Source organism: Rhinopithecus bieti, unplaced genomic scaffold (assembly GCF_001698545.2).
Source record: "Rhinopithecus bieti isolate Rb0 unplaced genomic scaffold, ASM169854v2 scaffold_26302, whole genome shotgun sequence".
In the NCBI taxonomy this organism is placed as follows: Eukaryota; Metazoa; Chordata; class Mammalia; order Primates; family Cercopithecidae; genus Rhinopithecus; species Rhinopithecus bieti.
The window spans coordinates 482,860-509,734 of record NW_016812027.1 but is presented as its reverse complement, the minus strand read 5'-3'; the positions used below and the strand labels follow the sequence as shown (position 1 = coordinate 509,734).

The 26,875-nt window shown below is 36.1% G+C and overlaps 2 protein-coding genes and 1 pseudogene across 3 annotated transcripts in view; 1 reads left to right on the top strand and 2 right to left on the bottom strand.

The window, feature by feature from the left end:
* LOC108544430 (skin secretory protein xP2-like) overlaps positions 1 to 8,475 on the top strand; it is a 67,526-nt gene extending 59,051 nt beyond the window's left edge. For both annotated transcript variants that reach the window (XR_001889842.1, XR_001889843.1), the window contains one exon: positions 8,288 to 8,475. The gene's annotated coding sequence lies outside the window, so the exon portion shown is untranslated. The remainder of the gene's footprint in view (positions 1 to 8,287) is intronic.
* Positions 1 to 26,875, bottom strand: part of AP3B1 (adaptor related protein complex 3 subunit beta 1) — a 306,794-nt gene that overhangs the window by 15,088 nt on the left and 264,831 nt on the right. Inside the window, exons 23-25 of the mRNA XM_017895526.1 lie at positions 21,353 to 21,584; positions 16,663 to 16,747; positions 2,507 to 2,604 (exon numbers count right to left, since the gene is read on the bottom strand). Of these exons, the coding sequence (XP_017751015.1) occupies positions 2,507 to 2,604; positions 16,663 to 16,747; positions 21,353 to 21,584 (415 nt within the window). The remainder of the gene's footprint in view (positions 1 to 2,506; positions 2,605 to 16,662; positions 16,748 to 21,352; positions 21,585 to 26,875) is intronic.
* Positions 23,584 to 25,849, bottom strand: LOC108544424 (heat shock protein HSP 90-beta-like; annotated as a pseudogene).

The window sequence follows — 26,875 nt, the reverse complement described above, 5'->3', positions numbered from 1 at the left end:
TGTCACAGCTAGATCATTACTAATTCGGCAATGCTTAAAATTCACAGCAATGAAATAAATCATGCTTCTGATGGAGGCTTATATACATAACCATCAATACATAGAATAATCTTTCATTTACTACTTTGACTACCAATCTTATTATATATATAAAAAATGTTTAGCCATGAAATCCTAAATGCAACAACTGAGAAAAGTGATAGATCATGTTGCATATTAGAAATGAAACTTTTGTTTTAAAAAATATTAACTTAAAATGCAATACTCTGTTAGAACCACTTTTATTTAATACTGTATACTTTTCAGTTATGTATATCTTTAGAATAAAAATGGAACCATATTCCTCATGTTCCTTATTTATAATTTTTTCAGTTAAATTGAATTAACACATTTAACATACTTCTTGAGTTTTAAAATGTGTCATATGAAATAAGATATTAATTATGTAAATCCTTTTATTCAAGGTAGAAAAATCAGTTAAAGCTGGTGTACCCTTACTCCCCCACACACACACCCCTTAAATTTACTTGCATTTTACCTTCCAGAATTTTGCACTGATAAAATCTGAGGAAACAGATTTTTATTCTGATTTAGGATTTTCTGTTGGCGAGAGATTTCTAGGTATCTTTTGTGGAAATAAGCTAAGTTCTTACTAGAGCAGTATAACAAATACATGTGTAAAGCTGAGGATTGAGACCGCTATCACAAAACCTGCTGAAACCTATAACTAAAAAGATGCTATTGAAAAGACTCTTTAAACCTGTGCTAAATTTGCCAGCATCAAGTTCCACATCAAAGAATGAATTCAGGAAGACAGAAAGAATGATACAGAAATGCCAAGAGACTTGCAAGGATTTACAAATACTTCATATAAACAAATTTTCAAATAGCTTTATTCAGAGTAGCCTTTCTGCTCTATTAAACATAGCAAACAGCTGCCAGATTTATTCAGACAAATAATCAACAACCATAGAAGTAAAATGGCAGAAGAAAAAGGAATTTTGGCAACAACTCCACAGAGGACCACAGCTATTCTCCAAGTGCACCTCTCTCATGCACTTACGGTTCTGTATGGCTAGTCAGCGAAAAATCCCTCAGTCACAGCAGAGCACAAAAGATTTGATCGAAATATTAAGTATTCTAAACAAAAGCTGAGGGAGTGAAAGGGTATATAATAATCTGCTGCTTCAGATAACTTTAGCTGCACTTTTCAAAAAAGAAAATCCCCTTAACAATAAATGTGCCAACGCCTTATTCAGTTACCGTGTGCCACTCACCTTGGTTTGCTGAGCAGATGTAAAGCAGAGAGGCAGGCTTTAGCCAGCAAAGGGTAAGAATAGCAAATATAAGAATCAATTCAATTTGTCAATAGAAAAATAAAATCACAAAGGTAATTTTCCTCTATAGCAATAATCAACTTTCCAAGAAATGCAAATCCAAAGAAAGATTTCATCGTTCTTTTTTATCACTTAAATAATGCCCGAGCAAAAATATTACTATTAATTTACGGCCTTGTATGAGATTTTCTTTTTGACACTGTGAATTGCAAAGGCTTAGAGTAAAAACAGTATCTTCAGCGTAATAATGGAGTGCCAGGAAGCATGCCCCTCTTCTTAGGTGTAGGTATTCGTGTGTGCCTAGTACGTTCTGGAAGTTTGATGGGTATGATTTACTACCTCAAAATGAAGGAATCTTTGATAACACCCTCCACAGGAAAAAATGGCTGAGATTCACATAAAGTTGTAAAAACTGCTGACTACAGCATTTAAATATGCCTTAGTTTTATAAACGTTATCGTTAATTAAACACATAAAACCAGACAGTTATCTCCCCTTATTCACATATGAAAAAAAACCACCTCGCTTTTATTAGAAGGTATGTTTGACTCTGGGCCAACTACAGATATTAATATTTGCATTTTGCTGAAAATATTTTCTTTTGAAGTACTTATTTAAAAAATGTTTCAGTTCTAATACGTTCTGACAACACAGCATTTCTTTAATATAGAATTAGGTCAAAAGAAACCAGAAGTATTTTAATGCCATAATTAGGACTTTATTTTGAAGGGTAAGGTAGTTTAATGTGTGCAGGGACAAATACATTAGTAAGACATAAAAAAACAGTTTCTATAATGAAAAAAATACACAAACATAACAATTACAGTGGTAGGACACTGGTAAAGTCCCCAATTCCTGGCACTTTCAATAATACAAAACCCATTAGTATATCATTGGGTTGACAAGCGACAACTCTCAGCATTGAAAAGGTGATTAAGAATTAATTTATCATTTTAAAGACATATTAATCAGTTTTCAAGTGTGCCAGAAATATAGACAAACATCTATTTTTAAGGTTGTAAGTGCAAAGCATTAACAAAAATTGGAAGATTGTGCACTAATATCTGTTAATGGCTATGTATACATGAAAATTTGTTTTAGAGACTGTACAGGAATGAGCACATATTATTTGGTGTGTAAATTTCTAGTAAGTTGTAGGCATCTCTCACCTTGCTCTTTCTTAAAATCTTTCTCTGACATGGCCACAGGTAAAAGTAGTTCTCCAACAGGTGGTTGAATATTAACACTGAAGCAATCATCCTTGGTACTGAAGAAAAACAATCAAAGCTGACTAAATGCTTCATAAATAAACGTTCTTAATACTAAGTAGTTAAATCAATGCAATGAAAGCATATGCTAGCATAGACAGTATAAGGTCTTTTTGGTTTAAATATCACAGCTAAAAGGTTTAAACATTTTCCTGAACAACATTACTTGCAGAAAAATACATCTGTTTTCTCAATCAGGACTTTTTTAAAAAACAAAACTACATAGGTATAGTAAATTATCCCATTTGAAAAATAACTTTAAAAAATTGCAGTAATTGTATGTAACCACTACCACCAGAGAAGCACTTCATGCAGCTTATACAGAAGTAATATTTTATCTCTAGTTTGCATACATGTTAAAGTATAGAAGATGAAGTGCTTTAGTCTGAAACAGTTAAGATCTCTTTTAAAATATTAATTTTAATAAAGAAGAAAATAGAGTGACCATATTGTGTTTAGATAGGTGCTAATAAAGTAATATCTCATCTGCAAACTTGCTTTCCTTAAAAAAAAAAAAAATAGCCCTTATTTGCTAGTAGTGCTATTCATTGACATCGTTGACCAACATGGTAAAAATTATTATTTCAAATGACAGGATATGAAGAATTTAAGAAAGCCAACCATGTCTGTTCTAATATCAGATAGAAAAACAATAAGTGCATTTACGTAAGTCTCATGACATTATGATCAATAAAAAATACTAAATTGTCTAAAAAATTTTTTAAAGTTAGATGTTTAGGGTTAGGTTGATGGGTGTATCCTAAATGATAACTGTGTTTGGCTGCAAAGAAGCAGAAAATCCAATTAACAGTTTTTTGAGAAAAAGGCATTGATCGTTTATAATACAAGAAGTCTTAGAGTAACCAGTCACAGGCTCATTAAGTGGCTTAAAAAAGCCTTTAGAGGCCCAGATTCCTCTAGCTTTCCACTCTGCCATCCTTACTATGTTGGCTTTCATCCTCATGGTTGCCACATAGCTGCTGTATCTACAGGTACCTAGTTTACATCCCATTGAAGGAAGGGTGGTGATGAGAGAGTGTTGAGTAACTGTGTCAACAAAATCTGTTCCTTTTTATTACAAAAGCAAAAGTTTTCAGGAAGTCCCATAGAGGAACTTCTACCTTCATGTTAGAACTGGATCCCACAGCCTGTGAGATGGTAGCTAGAGAAACAGGGATTGTGGATAAGAAATACTAAACATTAGATTAAGAAACACTGGAATTTATTCACGTGTGGGTAGAGACAAATGACATAATATAAAAAAAGAACATAAAATTCACTTTTATTTTATGCTATTATGTATTGTACTCTTGCAAGTGGCCTTATATTTTTTCCATATGTAGATTGTCCAAGGCAAACCAATAACTCCAATTTATTTGTCAATTCGATAAACACTTATTGAATGCAAACTTGATCCTATGTAGTGTGTGAATGTCTGGGGATTTAATGCCAAGTGAGATTGGCCCTTGAAGCTCACAAATCTAGTTGGAGGGAAAGAAATGATACTTACAATGGAATGGCAGGCACTACATTAGATATGTGGGAAGCATTCTGCAGGAGTGAAGACTGAGTTTACTTCCAAGAGGAGAAAGAGGGCATTCTAGGCCTGTACTTTGGGAATGAGGAGCAGACTAATATGTCAATAGAAGAGGCTGGGGGCACATGGCAGAGTATCATATATAGTATGACCACTCATCCCAGTCCTCCCAGGAATAGTCCCAGTTTACGGCTGTTGTGGAATCCTGTCCAGCTGGTGCCTACTTTCACTCTCTAAAGTATCCTGATATGTGTGATAAAGCATATGGTTACTTTACTCATATAACAAAGACAAGGGAGTTTCAGTGTTTCTTGAAGCAATAGGAAACTACTAGAGATTTTTGGCATAGGAAGGTAAATGGTCCCATTTATGTTTTAGAAACTCCAGTGGCAGTGGTAAGGTGGAGTAAGGGAGAAACCAAAGGCGGGTACATCAGTTAGGAGTCTAAATTAATAGTCTAGGCAGGGTTTTGATGTTTTTTTACGCATTTACTGTATGTTTTTTTACTTTAATAAAGCCTAAAAAGGATATTAAGAGACAGCTTCTGTTATTTCAATTTTACTGATAAGAAAACTAAAAAGAAGTTGAACAATATGCCCAAGGTCACACAGCTAGTAACTGACAGCACTGGGATTTGAACCCAGGTGTATCTAACTTCAAAGTCCACATTTATTCCACTATAATATGCAACTTCCCCAGGGTGGGGAAGGGTAGCACTGGGCAGGGGGGAGATGGAGTACTTTATGGATATTCTAGAGTAGAAGGGACACACCTGGTGATGAATGGAGGGAAGAAACTTCGCACCTTCTAATGTGAACAACTGGGTGAATGACAATGTATTGAAGGAATTTGGGGACTTAAAGAAAATGATTTGGCTTTAGCCACATTATATTTTGAGTGCTGAGTTACCCACGAAGAGATATTCAGCAGATAAATGGAAATACAAATCAAGAATCTGGAGAGAGACTAGCTGCGCATAGTGACGTGTGCTTATAATCCTAGCTATTTGGGAGGGTTAGCTGGGAGGATTGCTTAAGCCCGGGAGTTTGAGACTACAGCGAACTATGATCATGCTACTGCACTCCAGCCTAGGTGATAGAGTGAGACCTCATCAAGAAAAGAAAGAAAAGAAAAGAAAAGAAAAAGAAAAGAAAAGAAAAGAGAAAAGAAAAGAAAAGAAAAAAGAAAGGGAATCAAGAGAGAGGACAGGGCAGTACGTAAGAGTCTGGAAGCAGTAAGAATGGTGTAAATGCATGAAAAAAATGCTCATCATCACTGGCCATCAGAGAAATGCAAATCAAAACCACAATGAGATACCATCTCATACCATTTAGAATGGCGATCATTAAAGTCAGGAAACAACAGGTGTAGGGGAGGATGTGGAGAAAGAGGAACACTTTTAAACTGTTGGTGGGACTGTAAACTAGTTCAACCATTGTGGAAGACAGTGTGGCGATTCCTCAAGGATCTAGAACTAGAAATGCCATTTGACCCAGCCATCCCATTACTGGGTATATACCCAAAGGATTATAAGTCATGCTGCTGTAAAGACACATGCACACGTATGTTTACTGTGGCACTATTCACAATAGCAAAGACTTGGAACCAACCCAAATGTCTGTAAATGACAGACTGGATTAAGAAAACGTGGCACATATACACCATGGAATACTATGCAGCTATAAAAAAGGATGAGCTCGTGTCCTTTGCAGGGACATGGATGAGGCTGGAAACCATCATTCTGAGCAAACTAGCACCAAGGACAGAAAACCAAACACTGCATGTTCTCACTCATAGGTGCAAATTGAACAATGAGAACACATGGACACAGGATGGGGAACATCACACATCGGGGCCTGTTGTGGGGTGGGAGGAGGGAGGAGGGAAAGCATTAGGAGATATACCTAATGTAAATGATGAGTTAATGGGTGCAGCACACCAACATGGCACATGTATACATATGTAACAAACCAGCATGTTGTGCACATGTACCCTAGAACTTAAAGTATAAAAACAAAAACAAAACCAAAAAAAGAATGGTGTAAATGGTGTAGGGAAGAGCTGAAGCCTTATGAGTAGATAAAAATCATATAGGAAAAGAGGATACCACAAAAAGGAAAGAGTGCAAATCTGGGGAAGACCTGTATTTAAGTAAAAACAGAAGAAGAGCAACTTGCAGAAGAGACTGGAGGAAGAGTGGTCAGGAAAAAAGGCATGTGCCAAATATTGCAGGGAGGCAGAGTAAGATGAGGGATAAAAAGAAGTATAACTGCTAATCTTGGTAAGGCCGTTCAGATTGCAGGAAGACTACACAATGCAGTGAGTTGAAGGGTGAAGGGAACACTGACAATGGAAGAAGGACCAGAAAGAAGAGGCAAGCTTCCTGAGAACGAAGAGGCAAAGGAATAACACCTAAAGAAACCTGAGCATGTTTAGAGGCTGAGGGGAAAGAGCCAGTAAGGAAGAAGAAACCAAGGAATAACTGGTAGAGCAAGGTCTTAGGAGAGGTAAAAGAGGTTGGGATGAAGAGCACAAGAACTAGGTGAGTGGGTTAGCCCTAGAAAGGAGTAGGATACTTCTTCAGAAACAGCCAAAAAGGAGTACTTAAGTGAGAAAGGATTGCGGGTAGGCTACTCGAAGAATGAGACCAAACCTGATGGAGGGGAAGACTTGGTCACATTAAGAGAAGTATGTAAAAACTGGTGAAGGACTAGAAGAAGATGTATATATACATACATGGTGTGTGTGTGTGTGTGTGTGTGTGTGTGTGTGTGTGTATAAAATATATAAATTACAAATGAACTTAGTATGAAATCTAAAATTTCAGCTTCAAGTCACTGTATACAAAGTCCTCCAAAGTCAGAGGCACAAGACAATCCACTGAGGTATAGGCAAAAACCCTACTAAATATATATATTTTTTCTCATTCCTTTTAAGGTTCTGTTTTTCTAGGAGACAGGGTCTCAGCTCTGTCACCCAGGCTGGAGTACAGTGGTGTGATGACAGCTTGTTGCAGCCTCGACCTCCTGGGCTCAAGTGATCTTCTTCTCTCAGCCTCCCAAATAGCTGGGACTACAGGCACATGCCACCATGCCTAGATAATTTTTTTTTTTTTTTTTTTTTGAGACAGAGTCTCACTCTGTCACCCAGGTTGGAGGGCAGTGGCGCAATCTCGGTTAACTGCAACCTCCACCTCCTGGGTTCAAGCAATTCTCCTGCCTCAGCTTCCCTAGTAGCTGGGATTACAGGTGCCCGCCACCTCGCCTGGTTAATTTTTGTATTTTAGTAGAGACGGGGTTTCACCATGTTGGCCAGGCTGGTCTCGAACTCCTGACCTCAAGCAATCCACCTGCCTTGGCCTCCTAAAGTGCTGGGATTACAGGCGTGAGTCATTGTGTCTGGCTTTTTTGTTTTTGTTTTTTGTAAAGACAGAGTCTTACTATATTGCACAGGCTGATCTTGAACTCCTGGGCTCAAGTGATCCTCCTGCCTTGGCCTCCCAAAGTTGTGGGATTATAGGCATAAGCCACTGTGACTGGCCTCTGTTTTTGTATGTTTTAGTAAATACATGTTAGCACAGTGAGAAATATACACACATACATATATATATATATACACACACATATATAATTACAAATAAACTTCTAGAGAGTACATACTCAAAATATTTTTACTAATAGAGGTATAAAATTTTAAAAGTTAGGGGACCACTGAGTTACATCATTATGTACAACACTTTTGAATTACTTTTTTATACTTTTTAAGAGAACCTCTCTTCCCAACACTCCTGAAGGACACCACATACTCCTCAATTAAAAGTGGCTGGACAGCTATGATGCCAACGGAGACGGGTGGGGTGTTAGGGGAGAGAAGAGGCAGGAGATCTGCCTTCTAAGGCATCTATGAAAGTCTAGCTGTTTGCAGAGGAAACAGATCACGAAATGCCCCTCCTAACAACAAGCAAGGCATTAGAGAGCTCAACTGAAACACATTTCTCGGCCTCTCTCGTAGCTAAGAGTGATCAAGTGACCCAGTCATGACCAATGAATTATAAACAGAACTTCAGTGGGGATTTCGGAGAAAGTTTTGTTTTTCTGACATAAACCTGGCTCCTTTCTCCGTGTCATTTCTTTCCTGGAATGCAGATGGAAGCCTGGAGGTGGAGCAGCCATCTTGTGACCAAGAAGTTGCCCAGCATTTGCTAACAAAATTAGCACATGAAAAAAAAGGTGGAAGACCTTACGTCCTGAAGATACTGGGAAGCTACTGCACCAGCTCTGAACTGCCAAACCCTGCAGTTCTTGTTCTAGGAGAATAATAAATCCTTATTTGGTCATGCCACTGCAGTTGGGTTTCTGTTACAACCAAATACAAAATCCAACATAACTAGTACATAAGTCACTTTGTAAGCCAGTTTCATCTTGTAAGCAAGGTGTGGCTTATAACAGAACTAAGATGGAACATTTCCTCTTTATTTGGGGAAACATTTACTTTCATTTACATGAGTGTTCTAGGATGTCCTCCAGTTTATATGCATCTCCTTTTCTACCATTTTGCCTTCTTTTTGGTTCTCTCTCCATGTAGCTTTTCTTTTCCTTTTTCTTCACAACCCCTTTGATTAAACGGGAGAGACAGATTATCTCCATTTCTACGCATAACTGCCTCAACATGGATAGGGAATGTGAAAAATGACTGATGATAGATGTAAATTTGTCAGAATTAACAGTTACCAGATCAATGAAGCACTATTATTAGGGTAGCTTTAAATAGCCTAGCTACATAGGACCAGATGGCATAAAAGTTTAATGTAAGGCAAGACTCTACTTGGTACACATTTAACTGCAGCATATATTCTTGTACTACATGTAATCTCAGTTCATGGATTCCTTTATAGGATCCAAACTGGTAAAGTTTGTAGGTAAGAGAAACAGGTGAGTAGCCTATTCTGAGACTCAAGTTTCTCATCTATGAATGAGTGACATTTACCTTGCAGGCTAGTTTTAACTATTAAAGGAAATAAAATGAAATAAGGCACAGGAGGTACTCAAAACCTACATACGTAATAGGGATATATCATTATTTCAGTATTCCCCCACTGATGATCATTTCCAATTTTTCTCCATTATAAACAATGCTTAAATAATATATTTGGCTAGATCTATTTGTGTACAAGCACAAATACTTCTCTAGGCTTGATACCCTAAAAGTGAAATTGCTAAGTTCAAAAGTATGAATATTTTACAGATACTGCCAATTTAAAGTCCCACAAACAGCATACAAGAGTATATGTTTTTCTCTACCTTCCTTGTCAATACCAAATATAAAACTTATTCTAAAACCTTGCCAATCTGATGAGTGAAATGCTTTAATTTTTATTTCCCTGAATACTAGTGATGTTGAGCTACCTTTACTTTTTCCAAATAAGGGTCTTCACACCATTTACTGAATGGTCCATTCTCTCCCCACAGATTTGAAATGTCACCTTTATGACATACAAAATTTCTACATTTCTAAATTCTCTGGTTTCATTGGTTCTTGTGCCAATATCAGTTATACAGAACAAAAATATTCTTGTGGCTTTAAGGAGTATTTTAAAATTATTATAGAGAAATACTTTTTTCATTAAAAATGTTGACTTTTCTTGTGCATTTTCTTTTCCAGTTGAATTTTAGAAGTTTGTCAAGTTTCTTGAAAAGGTCTACTGGCATTTAGCCTAGAATCACATTGAATTTGAAGATTAATTTGAGGTTCAATACTGTTTCCCATTTAAAAACACAGTATATTTCTTATTATTTTGCTTATATTTCTTTATATTTAATTATATCTTCCTTTATGCCCTTTAGGAAAGTTTTAGGGTTTTTTTCTCCCTACATAAGTATCTGTATCACCTTTCTAAACTCATTAGTTTAAATAATAGATTTTCTGTTGATTCCAACTTTACGGGTTAATAATTATGTTGAATAGGCCAGGCGCAGTGGCTCACACCTGTAATCCCAACACATTGGGAGGCCAAGGTGTCAGGAGTTCAAGACCAGCCTGGTCAGCATGGTAAAACCCCATCTCTACTAAATATACAGAAATTAGCTGGGCCTGGTGGCACGTGCCTGTAATCCCAGCTACTCGGGAAGCTGAGGAAGAAGAATCGCTTGAACCTGGGAGGCGGAGGTTGCAGTGAGCCGAGATTGCACCACTGCACTCCAGCCTGGTGACAGAGTGAGACTCCGTCTCAATAATAATAATAATAATAATGATAATTACGTTGAATAAAAATTGTAATTTTGGCGAGGTGCTATGGTTCATGCCTGTAATGGGATTACAGCACTTTGGGAGGCCGAGGTGGGCCGATCACAAGGTCAGGAGTTCAAGACCAGCCTGGTCAATATGTTGAACCCCTCTCTCTACTGAAAATACAACAATTAGTCAGGCGTGGTGGCACGTGCCTGTAGTCCCAGCTACTCGGGAGGCAGAGGCAGGAGAATTCCTTGAATCCAGGAGGCGGAGGTTGCAGTGAGCCAAGATCACCCCACTGCACTCCAGCCTGGGCAGCAGAGCGAGACTCTGTCTCAAAAAAAAAAAAAAAAAAAATTATAATTTTGTCTCTTCTTTTCCAGGATTTATACTGCAAATGGCGTTTACTTGCCTTTCTGTATTGGCTAGAACTTCCATTATAATGTGGAATATAGTGTGGACAGCAGATATCCTTGTTTTGCTTTTCTGACTTAAAAGAGATTGTTTCTGATACTTCATGTGGCTATGGGTAACTCGTACGGGCCAGAAGTCATTTGAATTTATAACTACAACTGATGTCCATCTTCATATGTTATCCTTTTGCGCTTTAAAATCAGGGTGATGCTAGACTTACAAAACGACATGGCATGATTTCCTTTTCTTCTGTTCTAGAAAAAAATCTCTTTTTTAAGGTCTGATACAATTTAATCGTTTTATTTCTAATTTATATTTTCTAGGAAACCATTAATTTCATCTAAATGTTCCAATTTATTGGTATAGAACTGTATAGTATTATTTTGTAACTTAAAAGATCTCTGTGCTTTATCATCTTTCTCCTCTCTAATCTTTCTAAGGTGTCTTTTTTCTTTAATCATATTATCTCATAGTTTTCCTTTTCTTTTGTAAATCCTGTATGTGCTTTTTAAAAAATGAGTATTTTCTGCACACAGGAAACAAGGAATTCTATGTAAACATATATATCTTAGATTCAGCTTGGTAATTAAATCATTAAACCTGTATATATCTATACCTATTTATCCTTACTCTCTGATTTGTCAACTTCTGATGTGCATGTTAAAATATACTATGATTATGGCTTTGACAATTTCTCCTAGTATTTGTATTATTTTCTGCTTTATAAATTACAAAACTGCATGGTTTTAAAGTTTGTAACAATTGTATTTTCTTGGAGGATTACAATGAGCACAAAATATTCTATTATTACTTTTTACCTAAAATACTTCTTAATTTTTCTAGTTTTAGCACATCTATCTGATGCATGCATACACACACACACACACGCACATACACACACACTTCATCTTTCTAATCTCAACTTTTCTGTGCCATTCTCTCTTAGTGAGAGTTCTCATAAATAGCATACGTTAAATTTTGTTTTTCACCTGTTTAGTAAAAGTAGGATTTAATTCTCTGACATGAATTGTGAAAATGAGTATGTGTGGTGTGCATGGCCTCTCCAGCCATCTTGTTTTGTTTTCTATTTGCCATGCTTTTTCCTCTTCCTCTTGGTTAAACTGGTCAAGTTTTAAACTTTTATTTTAAATTATTATTATTTTTTAATAGAGACAAGTTCTCGCTATGCTGGCCAGGCTGGTCTTGAAGTCCTGACCTCGAGGGATCCTCCTGCCTTGGCCTTCCAAAGAGCTGGGATGACAGGTATAAGCCACCACACGCAGTCCTGATCAGGTTTTAATTACTCCCTTTCTTCCTAGTTGTTTAGAAGTTACAATACATCACATTTCTATTATTTTAGTGGTTATCTTTAATATTTTAAACCATATTTAAACTTATTTTTGCCATCAATAAACTCTCTTCTCAGACATAACAAGAACCCATTTACTAGGGTTCTTGAATACCTGTATACCTCCTGTCTCTGCGGGGATTTTGGTTCCAATTTATTGTTAATATTTATTTTTCACATTATGTCAACAATTATTTTTATACGTTGATAAATTTCATAGGTAGAATTCTTTGCTCACTACTGTTTTATTAATTCTATGTTTTCTCTGTCTCAGATTTTTTTTTTTTTGAGTCAAGGTCTCACTATGTTGCCCAGGCTGGAAAGCAGCGGCTCTTCACAGGTGCAATCATCGCACACTGTAACCTCTAATTCCTGGGCTCAAGCTATTCTCCTGCCTCAGCCTCCTGAGCAGCTGGGACTACAGGCATGCATCACCATGCCTGGTTCTGTCTCAGATTTCAGAAAATATTCTATTACAGTATATCTTTGAGTAATCCTTTCAGAAAGGATGTGTAGGTGGTAAACCGATTGCTAGAATCTTTCCTTCACTGAAAAATGGTATTTTCAAAACACCATTTTTGGTATTTTCAAAATTTTAAAGGTCATTTCCTTTACCTTCTGGCTTGCAGAACTGATACGAGGATGTGAAATTTGAATCCATTCTCATTCTTGTCCATTTTTTAGGTAAGCTGCTTTTTTCTCTGCTTTGGAAGATAATAGGATATTCTTCTCCTTATCAAAAATTCACCAGGATGTGGTCTTTTTCATAGTTTTCACATTCGCCCTGTTTGGCCCTCTTAATCTGAAGGCTTGTGTGTTTCTTTTGTTGGGCCACATGTTCATTCATTCATTCATTAGGGGCAGGGATACACTCTGCCGCCTAGGCTGGAGTGTAGTGGTGCGATCACAGCTCACTGGAGCCTTGAACTCCTGGGTTCCAGTGATCCTACCACTTCAGTCTCCCAAGTGGCTAGGACGACAAGTGTGTGCCACCATACCTGGCTAATCGTTTTTGATTTTCGGTAGAGATGAGGTCTTGCTATGTTACCCAGGCTGGTCTTGAACTCCTGGGCTCCCAACGTGCTAGGCCTGCTTTGGCCTCCCAACGTGCTAGGATTATGGATGTAAGCCACCATGTCCAGCAGAAAATGTTCCTCTATAATCTATTTTCTAAATTATTTCTTCCCTTCATTGTCTTTTCTTTCCTGCCAGAGCTCCTATGAGATGAACTGATCCTTTTAACCTTCCTTATTTTCTGTCTCTGCCTTTTTGCTTTGTATTCCAGCTGATTTCCTTGACCCTTTCTTCCAGAACGCTCAATCAGTATTCAGCTGTGTTCATTCCATTATTCATCTACTGAGTTAGCAACTATCATTACTACGGGTCTCCTCTCCCCTGGGTGGGCTGACTAAAGTTTTATTTTTTGTAAGTGGACGAGATAATGATTGGTTACGTGGACATGAAGTTGGAGGCAGGCAGGCCGGCAATGGCCTTTCCTCCCCACCAACAAACGTAACACTAGCTTTACCCTAGTGGTGAGGATCTGAGAATATTTTGGATAGATACTCTCTTGGATAAAGCTATACTTCATCTCATCTCTGACCATTCTTGCTTCCTTCATACAAACTCAAACCTTGCTCTGTTCTTGTAGGTCCCCACATTCACACCAAAACGTCTTTCCCAGGCAAGTGGCTCGTTCTCTTTACAGTTTTATTCTCAAGTCTCAAATTAAATGTGTATGTTGGCTGTTGTCAGACGAAAGATTGGGGAACTAGGGGGCTGGAAGGAGTTAATTCCCTGATGACTGTCTGAAGCCCCTTACTCACTTCGTGCTTGATGTTCTGCTAAATTGGTTCTTACCATTATGGTAGTTTTCTCCCATGAGTGTTTTTCCCTGTGATTTTTATTTTCTCTGTTATTGTTTATCTACTCCTATTTGTTTTCTGTCAATAATGCCTCACAATTTCTGGTCAGCTAAAGGCATTCTTTCTTATATTTTTAGTGCTCATTCACTATTAAAGAATGTATTTTCTTTTTAATGGATCTTTGGACAAAAACATGTGCTCAGTTATCTAACTAGCTCTAAGCTGTGTGACTTCCGATACCGGTTAATACATGCATGCCTGCTGATTACAAGGATGAGGCTCTGTTTATGTACTGCACTAACTTTTAGACAGATATATTTATGTATGTTGTGTACATATTCGATCTCAATAAATTTAATCAAGAACTTAATTTGATGACCATTTAAAAATGCAAAGCAAAAAAGAGGCATAAATGCTTATCAAATATGCATATAACTACATAGCTTAATATAACAGTTCTGTCTATATCTATTTATCCATAGATACAATTATAGTGATACAGAATTAATCCAGAAGCTAAAGCAGGATCATTTTACTCTCACTTTTTTATTTTAACAAATAAGAGTATCTGACAGGCTTTTGGTCCATGTTCTCAGCATTTCTGAAGGCTTCTTATCAAATACGCTGTTATTACCCATAATTTTATGTATCGATTTGTATAATGTATTTCAAGGAAAAAATTCAATATCAGCCATTCTTGTTTCTTTTTTTCTTTTTATTGAACTACCAAGACTAATACAGCACATCACTAAGCAAAAAGTGCTATTTACTATGCAAAAGGCACAGTCAGTGATTGGCATCTAAGACCAATTGATCTACCCATTACCACTATCTCCCTACCCCCACAAGCACTACTATGAAGCTATTGATTTAAACACTGTCGATCGGTTTCCATTTTCTGATTTTGGGCAGGCCAATTAAGAAAGTGAGTAATTGTGATTACACTGCTTCAGGATCAATTACATTTGATGCAAGACAAAGTGCTCTTTTGGAACACACACACAAAATTTTGATCTAGCATGCTGCTGTGCTTAACAAAAACTAAAATGAATAATTTATATCTTTATAACAGCAAAACATACTAATGTAAATGCTTTTAATAGCCAAGACATTTTCTATGTGAAATACATGAATTATTTTCCTAAAGTTAGTTTGAAAGAAATATAGAAAAATACTATTCACATACACTCCTTGGTATAAGATAAAAGTCAAATACTACATGCATATATATCCATCCTTAAAGGCACTTAGTTAATTATGAAAGACAAAATGCAAATCCTGTTCAAGAGACTATGAAGGAAGTCTTTGTAATAAAAATTGGGGGAAAAAAACCCAATTACATAGGAATCAAAAGGTTCTTTATATAAATTGATAAGAAAAAGGAATATTTTTTAGTTCTTAATTTTGGTCTAACTTGGTACCTGAGCTTTGTCATTGGGTTCACATTGTCCAAATCATTAAAATGAATATACCTCCGGTGTTAGAGGCAAATCTGTTTAGAGTGATGTTACTCATAGCCTGTTGTTCAGTAATATTGATCTGTGTTGTTTGTCTAATAGAAAAATAATAAACAATTACTAGGCAATGTTGGAAAAAGTAATCAGTTTTTATATATCACTAATATAGCAGACCTCCCAAAACATAAAGGTGATGATCTGCATAAAATCAATGTGTTATGCTACATTGCTTATATTTATCATTGCAGGTTCTCGGCAATAAAAGGTATAACATTAGGCCAGAATTACTGGTAAACTGAAAAGGTATATGAAAATGAAAAGTTCACTATGTTTAATCTATATATTTATTTTAAAATGTCTATTTCTAAAACTTCAAGACTTTTAAATCATAACAAATTCTGTTCTAAGCTGGCTAAAATGTAAATAAAATGTCTCAATTCTTTTAGAATAAAAACAAAGAAACTTTAACTCAAAATAGCCAGTTGTGCCTTATATCAGAAAAAGAAAAGAGTTCAAAGATAATTCTCAATGATGCATGACTACAGCTTTGTACTAATTTGCTAACAGCCTCTGAATTTCACGAGAAATGTATAAAGCATTATAGAAAAACATTAACAACAAAATCCAATCCTAAAAAAGCTCTTCTGAATAGCATTCAGCTATGAAACCTTTGCCAACTGCATAAATGTTCTCTTTTGACTTTTATCAAAGCAGTTTGTAAATTGATTTAAAAAGGAAACAAAAATGTGTGGGTTTTAGGTACTGATGGAATCAATAATATTCCACTTAAGAATCTCAAGATAACATGCATGTATATCTCAAAAGAGATCTTCTCTGAGCTATTTAATAATATTATTATTGTTTTTAATTTCTCCTGGATTTTCCTCATTAATTTTCTTATAAATTTTCTAAAACTGGAGTGATAAGTTAAAAATTACTCAGTAGTAGCTCCTTTCTTTAACCAACAAACCATGAATTTCAATCACATATGGCAGATTGTAATGGCTAGGTGTGTAACGAATGCTAAAAATACATAGATTGCACACAATTTGTACAACTATTCCAAGGCAGTCTAAACATTAGCAAAGCAAAACACATTTGTTTAAATGTTTTGTCTTTCACATACACACAAAAACTGCTGAAAGGTTAGTTTTTGATCTGCTATCCTTTACAGGTTATATAAAAAATAGAAGAACAATTGAACTTACCACAACTGGAAACTGGCAGTCTGAGTAGAATCACAAAAGTCAATACCCATTGAAACTGTAATGGATCCCTCAGGCTCAAGAGAGTCTAGGAAATAAGATAATTTAGACATGAAAACACAGAGGATGTGAAAAAAAGGCAAACTAAACATTGAAAATTTAGGTAATGTTTGTAGCTTGGTTCAAACAGTGAAATTTAATGATGGCTTAAAAAATTTTAAACTAAGAATATTAAAGCAAATTATAAAGTAACCTAACTATTCTGTTTCAAGGTTTTCTTTTTCACAAATTAATTCTGCACACACGCCAATGAACACATTATACCCGTTTCAGAAATACATATCTTCCTGAGAAATTTCATGTTTTCTAATATTATCTCTATAGGTATTGAAAATGAGAAGGAATTAAATGTGTTCTTGTTTCGCATACCTGTAGTGGACTTTGGGAGTTCATAAGAGGTTATATACTTAAAACTATGGCATGTTTACTCTAGATATAAAAAGCAAATTTTAAACAATGTTTCAAATTTTCAATGAAAAAAATTCTAAATTAAAAAATGTAAATAAAGTTGGAAGAAGAAATTAAGATGCACTCAGAAATTAATTAAGAGATCTCACATTGAAACCAAAATGTTAAGTCTAAGTGCATTAAATACTCAAAAAAAATTTGTGGCAGATTAGATTATCTTGATAAAACAAAAAATAAAATGACATTTGATAGATTTGGAATTTCTGAAGCTTCATCTATCACCTAACCAAGTATAGGAAATAACTATACCAACATACAATACGGTTTTTTTTTTTTTTTTTCAGTTAACAATGACAAAACTTAAGGCAAACAAGAACAAAATTTTATTCTGCTTATGATTTGAAAGTTTAGCTATACCTTAGAATAACTGAGGGCATCTTAAATAAATATGTATATATTTGTTTATATATAGAAATTGTCCATTTTTGATTTCTACTTTGCTCAAAGTATTCTGTATAATTGCAGCTATACCATACAATCACTTTATATTTAGCTTTATATATTCTCTATACTTCCTATCAGACGTAGTTATATTTTAGGAAGCACATTTCTAATTCAATAGATTGTGACTATTGTAGGGCTTATTGGTAAGTATGATTTGCCATTGAAAGCAAACCATGACACAGAAGATGGTATGGTTGGGATAAAATAATAATTCAATAAGCTTCATTTATTAAGTATTATGTTTATATCTCATAGGCTCAATGAGGACTAGGTATTACAAGAGAGCATTTGTTCAATGCTGATTTTAAAATGCTATTTGTTAGGCAAAGGAAGTATGTTAAAAATAAGAAAAAAAGTTAATAATTAAAATGCTATTTGCTCAGCGGTATGTATGTTGGTCTGCTGATTCTAGTTTCAATTTCATTTGTTTACAAACCTAACATTTACCAGGATGTCACTCAAACACCAGAAGACTTGCTCCCTAAATCTCTAGCAAATAGGCTTTACTGTAGGGTAAATAGCTATAATGATATACACATTTTTTCCATTTCTCATAAAGCTGTGTGCTGTCAACAGTTTAGAGCTTTGTCAGTCACACACTGCTCAAGGCTATTCTTTAGCGAATTCTTAATGCCTTCTGTGCCATAACTATTTTGGGGTTTGGTCTTGTTTTTATCTGACACATTAGTAGCAAATTCTGTCATCTCCAAACATGATGGCATTCATGATTTTGATCTCCCTTCATCATGTATCTTTGTATGTCATTTGACAAAGTGACAGCTCTCAAGATGCCTTGTTGATAGCACTCTTTGACACTGTTTGATACTGTCTTCGGTCTTAAGATAATTAACTGTGAGCTTACTGCCATGCTAATTCTGGGGGACAGTCCATGATCAATGGCATGTTTTATTATATGGATGCCTCAGGAGCAAAATGATCAGCATAAAATTATTCAAATAATGGATTTTTATAATACCTGGAGCTGACTAAACTGGGTAAGCGTATCCAATTAGGTGTCTATATTTAGATACAATTTCTAGATTTGCTCCTATATATTTGAGATGGCTATGTAGAAATGGCTGAAAAACACTGGCTCTGTTACACCACACCATTAATATCAACACATGAAATCATATAGGATGCCATTTACTTTGATGCAACAGTCGTACAGTAACTGTTAAAATCTTAGCTGAACTCAAATTTGTCGACCACTAACATAAAGCCACTGAATATAGTACAGAGAGTGTAAGGCTATTCTTTGTGTCTTAAAAAAAACCCTCCTATATACTAGGTCTCTTTGGGGAAAATGAAATATTATTCCTAATGTTCTTGCAAGGAATACAGTTTCATGCCAAACACAGGGTGAAATCCAGAAAAAAAGTCATTGCACATTACAGACAAAACCAGATTGGTAGCAAACAAGAAAACTGCGGACTCCTTTAACGTGTACACATGCTTAAAAATAAATAAAACAAATTTCTTACCTCCCTTATTTTACTAAAACACTAAAATACAGCATTTGTTATCTGTTGCATTCTTAAAATGTTTTTGGAGGACTAATTTAGACACATTATATTCCTTAACCCTACAATCTATTGATAATAGTGTCATCTAGGTGGTGTTACATACAAGTACATACTGCAGAGGAAATAACTCTGTATCTTGAAGGCATTCAATAAATGCCAACAAAATGAATGAAACATACAGTCATAAAAATTTGTCTAAGAATGAAAAAGAAGAGCCTACAACCAATACTGAGGCAATGGTAAACATCCGTATTTTATTTCTGTGTTAAGGTCATACTATGAAATTTATTATATTTATTTATTCTATTCTACATAGGCCAAAAAAAGGTCAACTCATCAACTCATTATGCCAACTCAAAGAAAAATTAATACTGTTCTACTGTTTTAACCTTTGGATAACATTTTCAACCTTCAGACAATTCATATATCTGCTGCTTGACACTTCCTAAACTAAACTAATTTTTTTTTAACTAGGTAAAAAAGGTTGAATTACAAGCAATAAAAGAACACAATAATTCCCTGGCAATATATTAACTTCATACATTACATAATAAAATTAGGATACTTTGTGTTCTTTAAATAGTGTCTTAATTATCCAAATATTTTAAAAAATTAAGTGGAATTTGAAATCAGCTTACTTTAAATCCACTTTCTTTACTCTGGTTGCTTATAAAATTTTACGAGGCTTTATCAAAAATTGTTTTATTCCTTTGTGTAAAAATATAACACACACAAAAAATGACTTTTACCGAAAGATTCATGAAAACCAGAGGAGAAAATGCAACAATGCCAAAGAGCTCAGATGAAGAAAAATGGAAGACTTATGTGAAACAATGAGTCAAGAAGGCACAATTACCTAATTTTACTTTCTCCTGGTCAAAAGGCATTGTTTTATCTTAAGTATTATAAAAAGGAGCTGTCTGGAGCATTATGGTTATAACATTTGGAAGATACAATGACATAAACCTTTTATTACTTTCAATTGATGTTTTGCCTGAAGCTTCTCTCAACTAAACCTTAGGGCTATCTCCACTTACAAAAACCAAAAAGAATAGAGATAGACATTCTAAATATTACACTAATTCAAATTCAAAGTAAGACATACAATTGTTACATTTAATGTTTAAAGGGTATATTTTTAGCAAAATACTTTAAAAATGCAAAGGGGATGAAAAATGGCCGCTGACACTTTGTTGGAGAGACAACAGGATGCAGTGGGCACAGAAGCAACCTGGAAAGCGCGTGCCAAAGCTAGGGGCAGCCGCTGCTCAGCACCCACTCATTGGTTGCTGCATGTGGGATAAAGGGCCGGTACTGGCATATTTTATGCTCTGCTCCAAGAAAAGTGAGATTTCTCATTTTTTAAAATGTAAAAGCATCTTGATTTTTAAATGGTGGCAACAGATTGAAAACATGTAAAAACCGGATGTGGATAAATACCAGTGATACCCTCTGCGCTACCATATATTCTATACATGGAGAGGAAGATAAGCAGACTAGTCTACATCAGGTGTGTGCAATCTTTTGGCTCCCCTAGGCCTCACTGGAAGAAGAACTGTCTTGGGCCATACATAAAATACACTAACACTAATGATAGCTGATGAGCTAAAGAAAAAATAATCGCAAAAAAAATCTCATAATGTTTTAAGAAACTTTATGAATTTGTGTGAGGCTGCATTCAAAGCTGTCCTGAGCCACAGGTTGGACAAGCTTGGTCTATTTCCTCTCAGTCTTCACTCCCTTCACTTTTCAATTTATGGGAAGGTGAAGGGAAACAGGAAAAGATCTCGAGATACAAGAAGTATTGCACTCAGAAATGCAGAGCGATTTTCTTGCTTTTAAGACACAATAAACCACCTAAAATTACGCAGGGAATGAAGCTGACCAGGAGGAGAGATGAGGGAAGGTGAGGCAGGTAGGTAAAACATGGTGGCAATCTTGACTCTGCAAACCCAGCCTTTCATCACTACTGGTATTACTATTACTGGGACCTGATTCACTAAGAGCAAAGAAATGTATTTATCTTATATGATAAATTCAGTTTAACAAGAAAAAGCAAACATAAACTGAATATGCTAATTGTCAATACAATCATGTTCTACTTTACTATTTTACTAAAAAGTATTCTACTTTACTTTCAAAATGAACATATTTAGTGATCAAATATAGTTAAGGTTTTAAATGAGAACATTTACCTATTGGATTAAAAACATGCATTTTCAGGCCTATAGGAAGTTTTTTTTCCCCTATGTGGATATTTTCTATCTTTTGATCAGTAGTGTTATTCAGTGTTATTTGTATAGAGACCATCTTATCACCAAAAATGCAAGGCTGTCTTGGAAAGAAATAATGGGCAGCTAGTCCTTTTCCACTCATTCGATGAAGCAGCACGTGAGTTTTTGTTGGTACAAATACAGGAGTACTGACCTATTACACGTGGGAAAAAGAAAAAAAGATGAGTTAGTGAATATAGTTATTCTTTTAGAAAACACACAAACATTTATGACATTTAATTCTTGGTTCCCCTAAAGTATTATATGAACTACAATAACAAACATTAGTAGGATATCACACACATAGATATTAGTCAGAAATGATACAAAGAAGTAAATGCCCTCAAAACTGTATGAAAATTTCTCTGTAACCTCCAAGCATATATTAATTTTTTTTTACAACATAAGCTTAATAAGAAGAGTATAATCTCAGTAATACAAACATACTCATTTTTTTTTTGTGGGGGCGGGGGAGGGATTTATAAACTTTGTTAGCTTTTTTCCCTAGATCCTCTGTATTTGGCCATCTTGCTAACTTTCTTATTGGTTTTAACAGTTTGTCAATTGATTTTCTTGGGTGTTTTAGCCAACTACCAAAATGAACATCTTGGACCTTCATTTCCAATCCTGACTCTTTGAACTGGTTTTTTGTTTTTATTTTCTTTCTCTGTAAACTGAAGACCATGGCCCCCAGGATAAGGTGGCTTCTTCCTTTGCCTTAATGATTGAAAAGATCTCTACTTTAAGATCAAGTTAACTATTCACTTACATTTTCTTCCAGTCCTTTGAGGGTTTCAAATTTTAATTCATATGGAATTGATTGATTTTGATATATTGACTCCATATTTAATTATTTTTCTCCAGATACATGAACTAATTGTCCCTACATGAGCTAATGAATAGTCTTTCCTCAATGATTGTAAATGCAAAAATTCTAATTATTTATGTACTAGGAGATATTTCTGGGCCTTGATTGTCCTGTTAAACCAGTACCATATTGTTTTATTTTTTATAGACCTACAATATAATTCAATTATTTGGTAAAACAAATCTTTCCTTGTTTCCCTCTCCCAATATTTTCTTGGCTAATCATCTTTCACCCTGCTATTGAACATTAGACTCTTAATTAAATTCTTCCCTCAATCTCATTTTGATTGAAATCATAGGCAGCATATGAAATAATGAAACACTGTCCATTCTAAAACCATTCAAAATATCAGTATTGCATATTAGGCTTGACCTGACATGGGCAAGCATTAAAAAAAAATCAATTTGTAATTAAACAGGCTTGATTAAGATTTTTTCCTGCCAACTGTGGTCTCCCAACTAGATTATCTATTACAGTTTTGAGAGTATATATCAACCTATTAAACATTTTCACTATGCCATGTATACCTGATGACATTACAAACTTAGCAATTATAGTAATGATTTAAAGTTCAACAAAAATCCAAGAGTTAAATATCATATATACAAAATGATACATCATGCCTTCTAAGCATCATTAAAACATAATATTCTTTCTCCAAAAGCTCGACAAAAAATGTGGGCAATTTAAAATAATCATCACCTCTAATCCCAGCACTTCGAGAGGCTGAGGTAGGAGGATTGCTTGAGCCCAGGAGTTTGAGAACCAGCCTGGGCAACATGGCGAGATCCTGTCTCTACAAAAAATGCAAAAAATTAGCTGGGTGTGGTGGCATGCGCCTGTAGTCCCAGCTACTCAGGAGGCTGAGGTGGGAGGATTGCTTGAGCTCAGGAAGTTGAGGCTGCAGTGGGCCATGATTAGGTCACTGAACTCCTGCCTGGGTGACAGAGCAAGATCCTGTCTCAAAAAAAATAATAATAATTAAAAAAATAATAAAATAATAATCATAAAAACTTACGGGAAAGTTTATTTGTAAAATATAATAACAATTAGCTAAATTTAAAATTTTGATTATATAAAATAATAGGGCTACTGGCTTATTCATTCTACTTAAACCTTCTGATGATGATAACAACAATCTAGTATTTTAAGTTTTCAAATCACTTTCACTTCTAAGGTTAGGTTTTCCTTGAATGAAAACTATTTTCAAAACTCTTCTGTTTCTTTCTTTTTTGAGACGGAGTCTCGCTGTCACCAGGCTGGAGTGCAGTGGCGCAATCTCAGTTCACTCAGACAGCTCCAGACTCTCCTCGGTAACTGAGACCAGGCTTTTCCCATCAAACTCCCTGAGCTACTGCATGCAGTACTCATCAGTGGGCTTGGCCATATATACTAACTCAAAGGCCCACTTCTGCACTTGCTCCACAAACACAGAGCCGGTCACCTGCTCTTTGCTCTCACCAGTGATGCTATAGATGGATTTCTGTGTCTCTTTCACGCAGGAGACATATTTTGACACAGATGTCATCTCATCTCCAGACTGGGAAGTGTGATACTGCAGCAGCTAGGACACGCGTCGCTGGCTAGTGGAGTTTTTGTGGATTCCAAGCTTTAGATTTTAATTTTTAAAATTCTAAAATTTTATTTATCGAATTTTTATAGATAAGGGTTTCACTCTGTCATCCAGGCTGGAGTGCAGTGGTGCAATCACAGCTCACTGCAGCCTGGAACTTGTGGGCTCAAGTGATCCTCTTGCCTCAGCCTTTTAGGTAACTTGGACTACAGGTGTATACCACCATGCTGGGTTAATTTTTTAAATTTTTTGTTATGATAGTGTCTTGCTTTGCAGCCCAAGCTGGTATCAAACTCCTGGCTTCCAGCGATCCTCCTGCCTTGGCCTCCCAAAGTGCTGAGATTACAGGGGTGAGACGTCACAACTGGCCCAAGCTTTAGATTTTTAGATAAGGCCTCATTGAATTTCTTGCAATTCTCCCTGTCTTCTGCCAGCTCAGAGAACAGCTCAAGGCACTTCTTAACAGTGTTTTTGTGAATGACTGTTAAGATTCTGCTCTGTTGGAGCATTTCTTGAGAGATGTTCAGGGGCAGATCCTAAGTCAACCACATCAAGGATTAAAGCTGAGATACTCCAATATCATCACAGCTGTCCATGATGAACACACGATGGACACAGAGTTTGTTGTTCTTTTTTCTTCTAATTCTCAAAGAAGTCAAATGGATCCGAACAAGGGATGAATAGCAATGCTCTGAATTCCAACGAACCTTCCACAAAGAAATGCTTGACTGCCCAATGGTCTTCCTAGTCACTGGTGAAGCTCTTGTAGAATTCTCTATACTCCTCCTGGGTGAATGTCATCAGAGTTTCTGATCCAAATGTTCTTGGTCTTGTTTAATTCTTCCCAATCAATGATTTCTCCTTGATCTTGTTGGTTTTCTTTTTCTTATCCTTACTGTTGTCATCTTCTTCATCTGAACCCACATCTTCAATCTTGGACTTTTTCTCATCATCTCTATCTTCTGTTTTTTGGTTGTTTTTGTTTGTTTGTTTTGAGATGGTGTAACACTCTGTCACCCAGGCTGGAGTGCAGTTGTATAATCTCAGTTCACTGCAACCTCCGCCCCCTGGTGGATCCTTCCACTTCAGCCCCACAAGTAGCTGGGACCTAAGGTGCGCACCACCATGCCCGCTTAATTTTTTGTATTTTTTATCGAGTCGGCGTTTCACCATGTTGGCTAGTCTGGTCTCAAATTCCTGAGTTTAAGCGATCTGCCCACCTCAGCCTCCCAAAGTACTGGGATTACAGGCATGAGCCTTTGTGCCTGGCCTATTTTCCTCTTCTCTCTCACCTTTCTCTTCCTCTGCCTGTCATCACTGATTTTCTTCTCTCTTTCCTTCTCCAAAGAAAGGGTAATGGGACAGCCTATGAAATGGAAGTGCTCTTCACTACTTCTTTGACCTTCCTCTCTTCTAAGTACTCTGTCTGGTCTTCTTTAAGGTGGAGGGTCACTTTGGTACCCCTGCCAATGGGCTCTCCATGGTCAGCACATACAGTGAAGGAACCCCCAGCGGAGACTCCCAGGCATACTCTTCATCATTGTTGTGCTTTGTGATCACAACTACTTTCTCTGCCACAAGGTAGGCAGAAAAAAAGGCGGCACCAAATTGCCCAAACATGGAGATACCTGCACTACCCTGAAGAGCCTCCATAAATTCTTTAGTACCAGGGAATGTACTTTGACTTCGGTAGACACAGGCATTGACATGACCAAGGCTGATCTCCTAATTTGGGAACCATTACCATGGGTTGGGGATTATGTCAATTTCCAGCTCTTCACCATTGTCCAACTTGGAAGGGTTTGTAAGGCTCTCACAGCAAATCTTGTCCAATGCATCATAAACATTAGATCAATTCCTGAAGGAAAATCTCCTCATTAGAATAGAAGGTATTGATGACGAGAGACATGAGTTGGCCAATATCTCCCTGAAAGGCAAGATTCCACCTCCTCCTCTTCACGTGCACTTTCTCAGGCATCTTGAAAGAAAAAGGCTACAAGTACTAGAGATCAAGGTGGGCTGGGACTGTCCAACATGCACATGGCACCAAGGCTGCACTGGGATGACTCCAGAGCTATATATTTTATAGTTATGGATTTATACTCAGCAAAAATCTTCTTTTTCCCCATCAATTCCCATGCTACTGAGGCTATGATAATCAATCTTAAATATAAGCTCTTATCTGGCTAATTATATTTTTCAGTGTTACATGTTTATTTCCTTAATGATAAGCATATTGGAGACAGTGACCAGGTCTTACTTTTATTCTACATTGTTCCACAAACATATTTGTCATCAAATCATTAAATAAATGTTGGTATAACAAGCTTTATCTCTGTGAAAATACATAAAAAGTTGGCCCACATATTAGGGAAAGAAAGCCGAAACTGTAATGTAAAAGGGAAGACTATCTGAAAGTTGGAGAAAGGCAAGGGTAGAGGAGTGGGACTAGAGCAGAACAGAAACAAAGGTCTGGTTCACAGTGGCCAGGAATTAGTACTGCAGATATCATACAAGGTGGTTAGAAGTACGCCTTTGGTCATTTAAGAGCCATGAAGCCTTGGCAGACTCACTGATTCTTTCTCTCTGTCTAATCCTAGGACATATGGTCCAAACATTTATTTTATGTTTTCAACTTTGTCTCAAAAGTCTACAGCTTTATTATAATTGTCAAAACATATGTTAAGGGATGAGTAAAGAAAAAAAAAAACAGTATAATTCTCTCCATTCATTCTTTCCACATTCAACCAAGTTTGAGGCAAAAAGCATTCTCTAATGAATTCACCATCTAAAAAGGTCCTCCCTTACAACCTCCAAAGGTTATTTGTGGTAATTCCCAGAGGTCTACACACTCTTTCACAATAAACAGGATCATAAAGGACACTTCATGGTAATAATATATACTTGTTTAACTACAGAAAGGTAATAAATGAAAACATAGCCAGGTGTAGTGGCTCGTGCCTGTAATCACAGCACTTTGGAAGGCCAAGACGGGCGGATTACT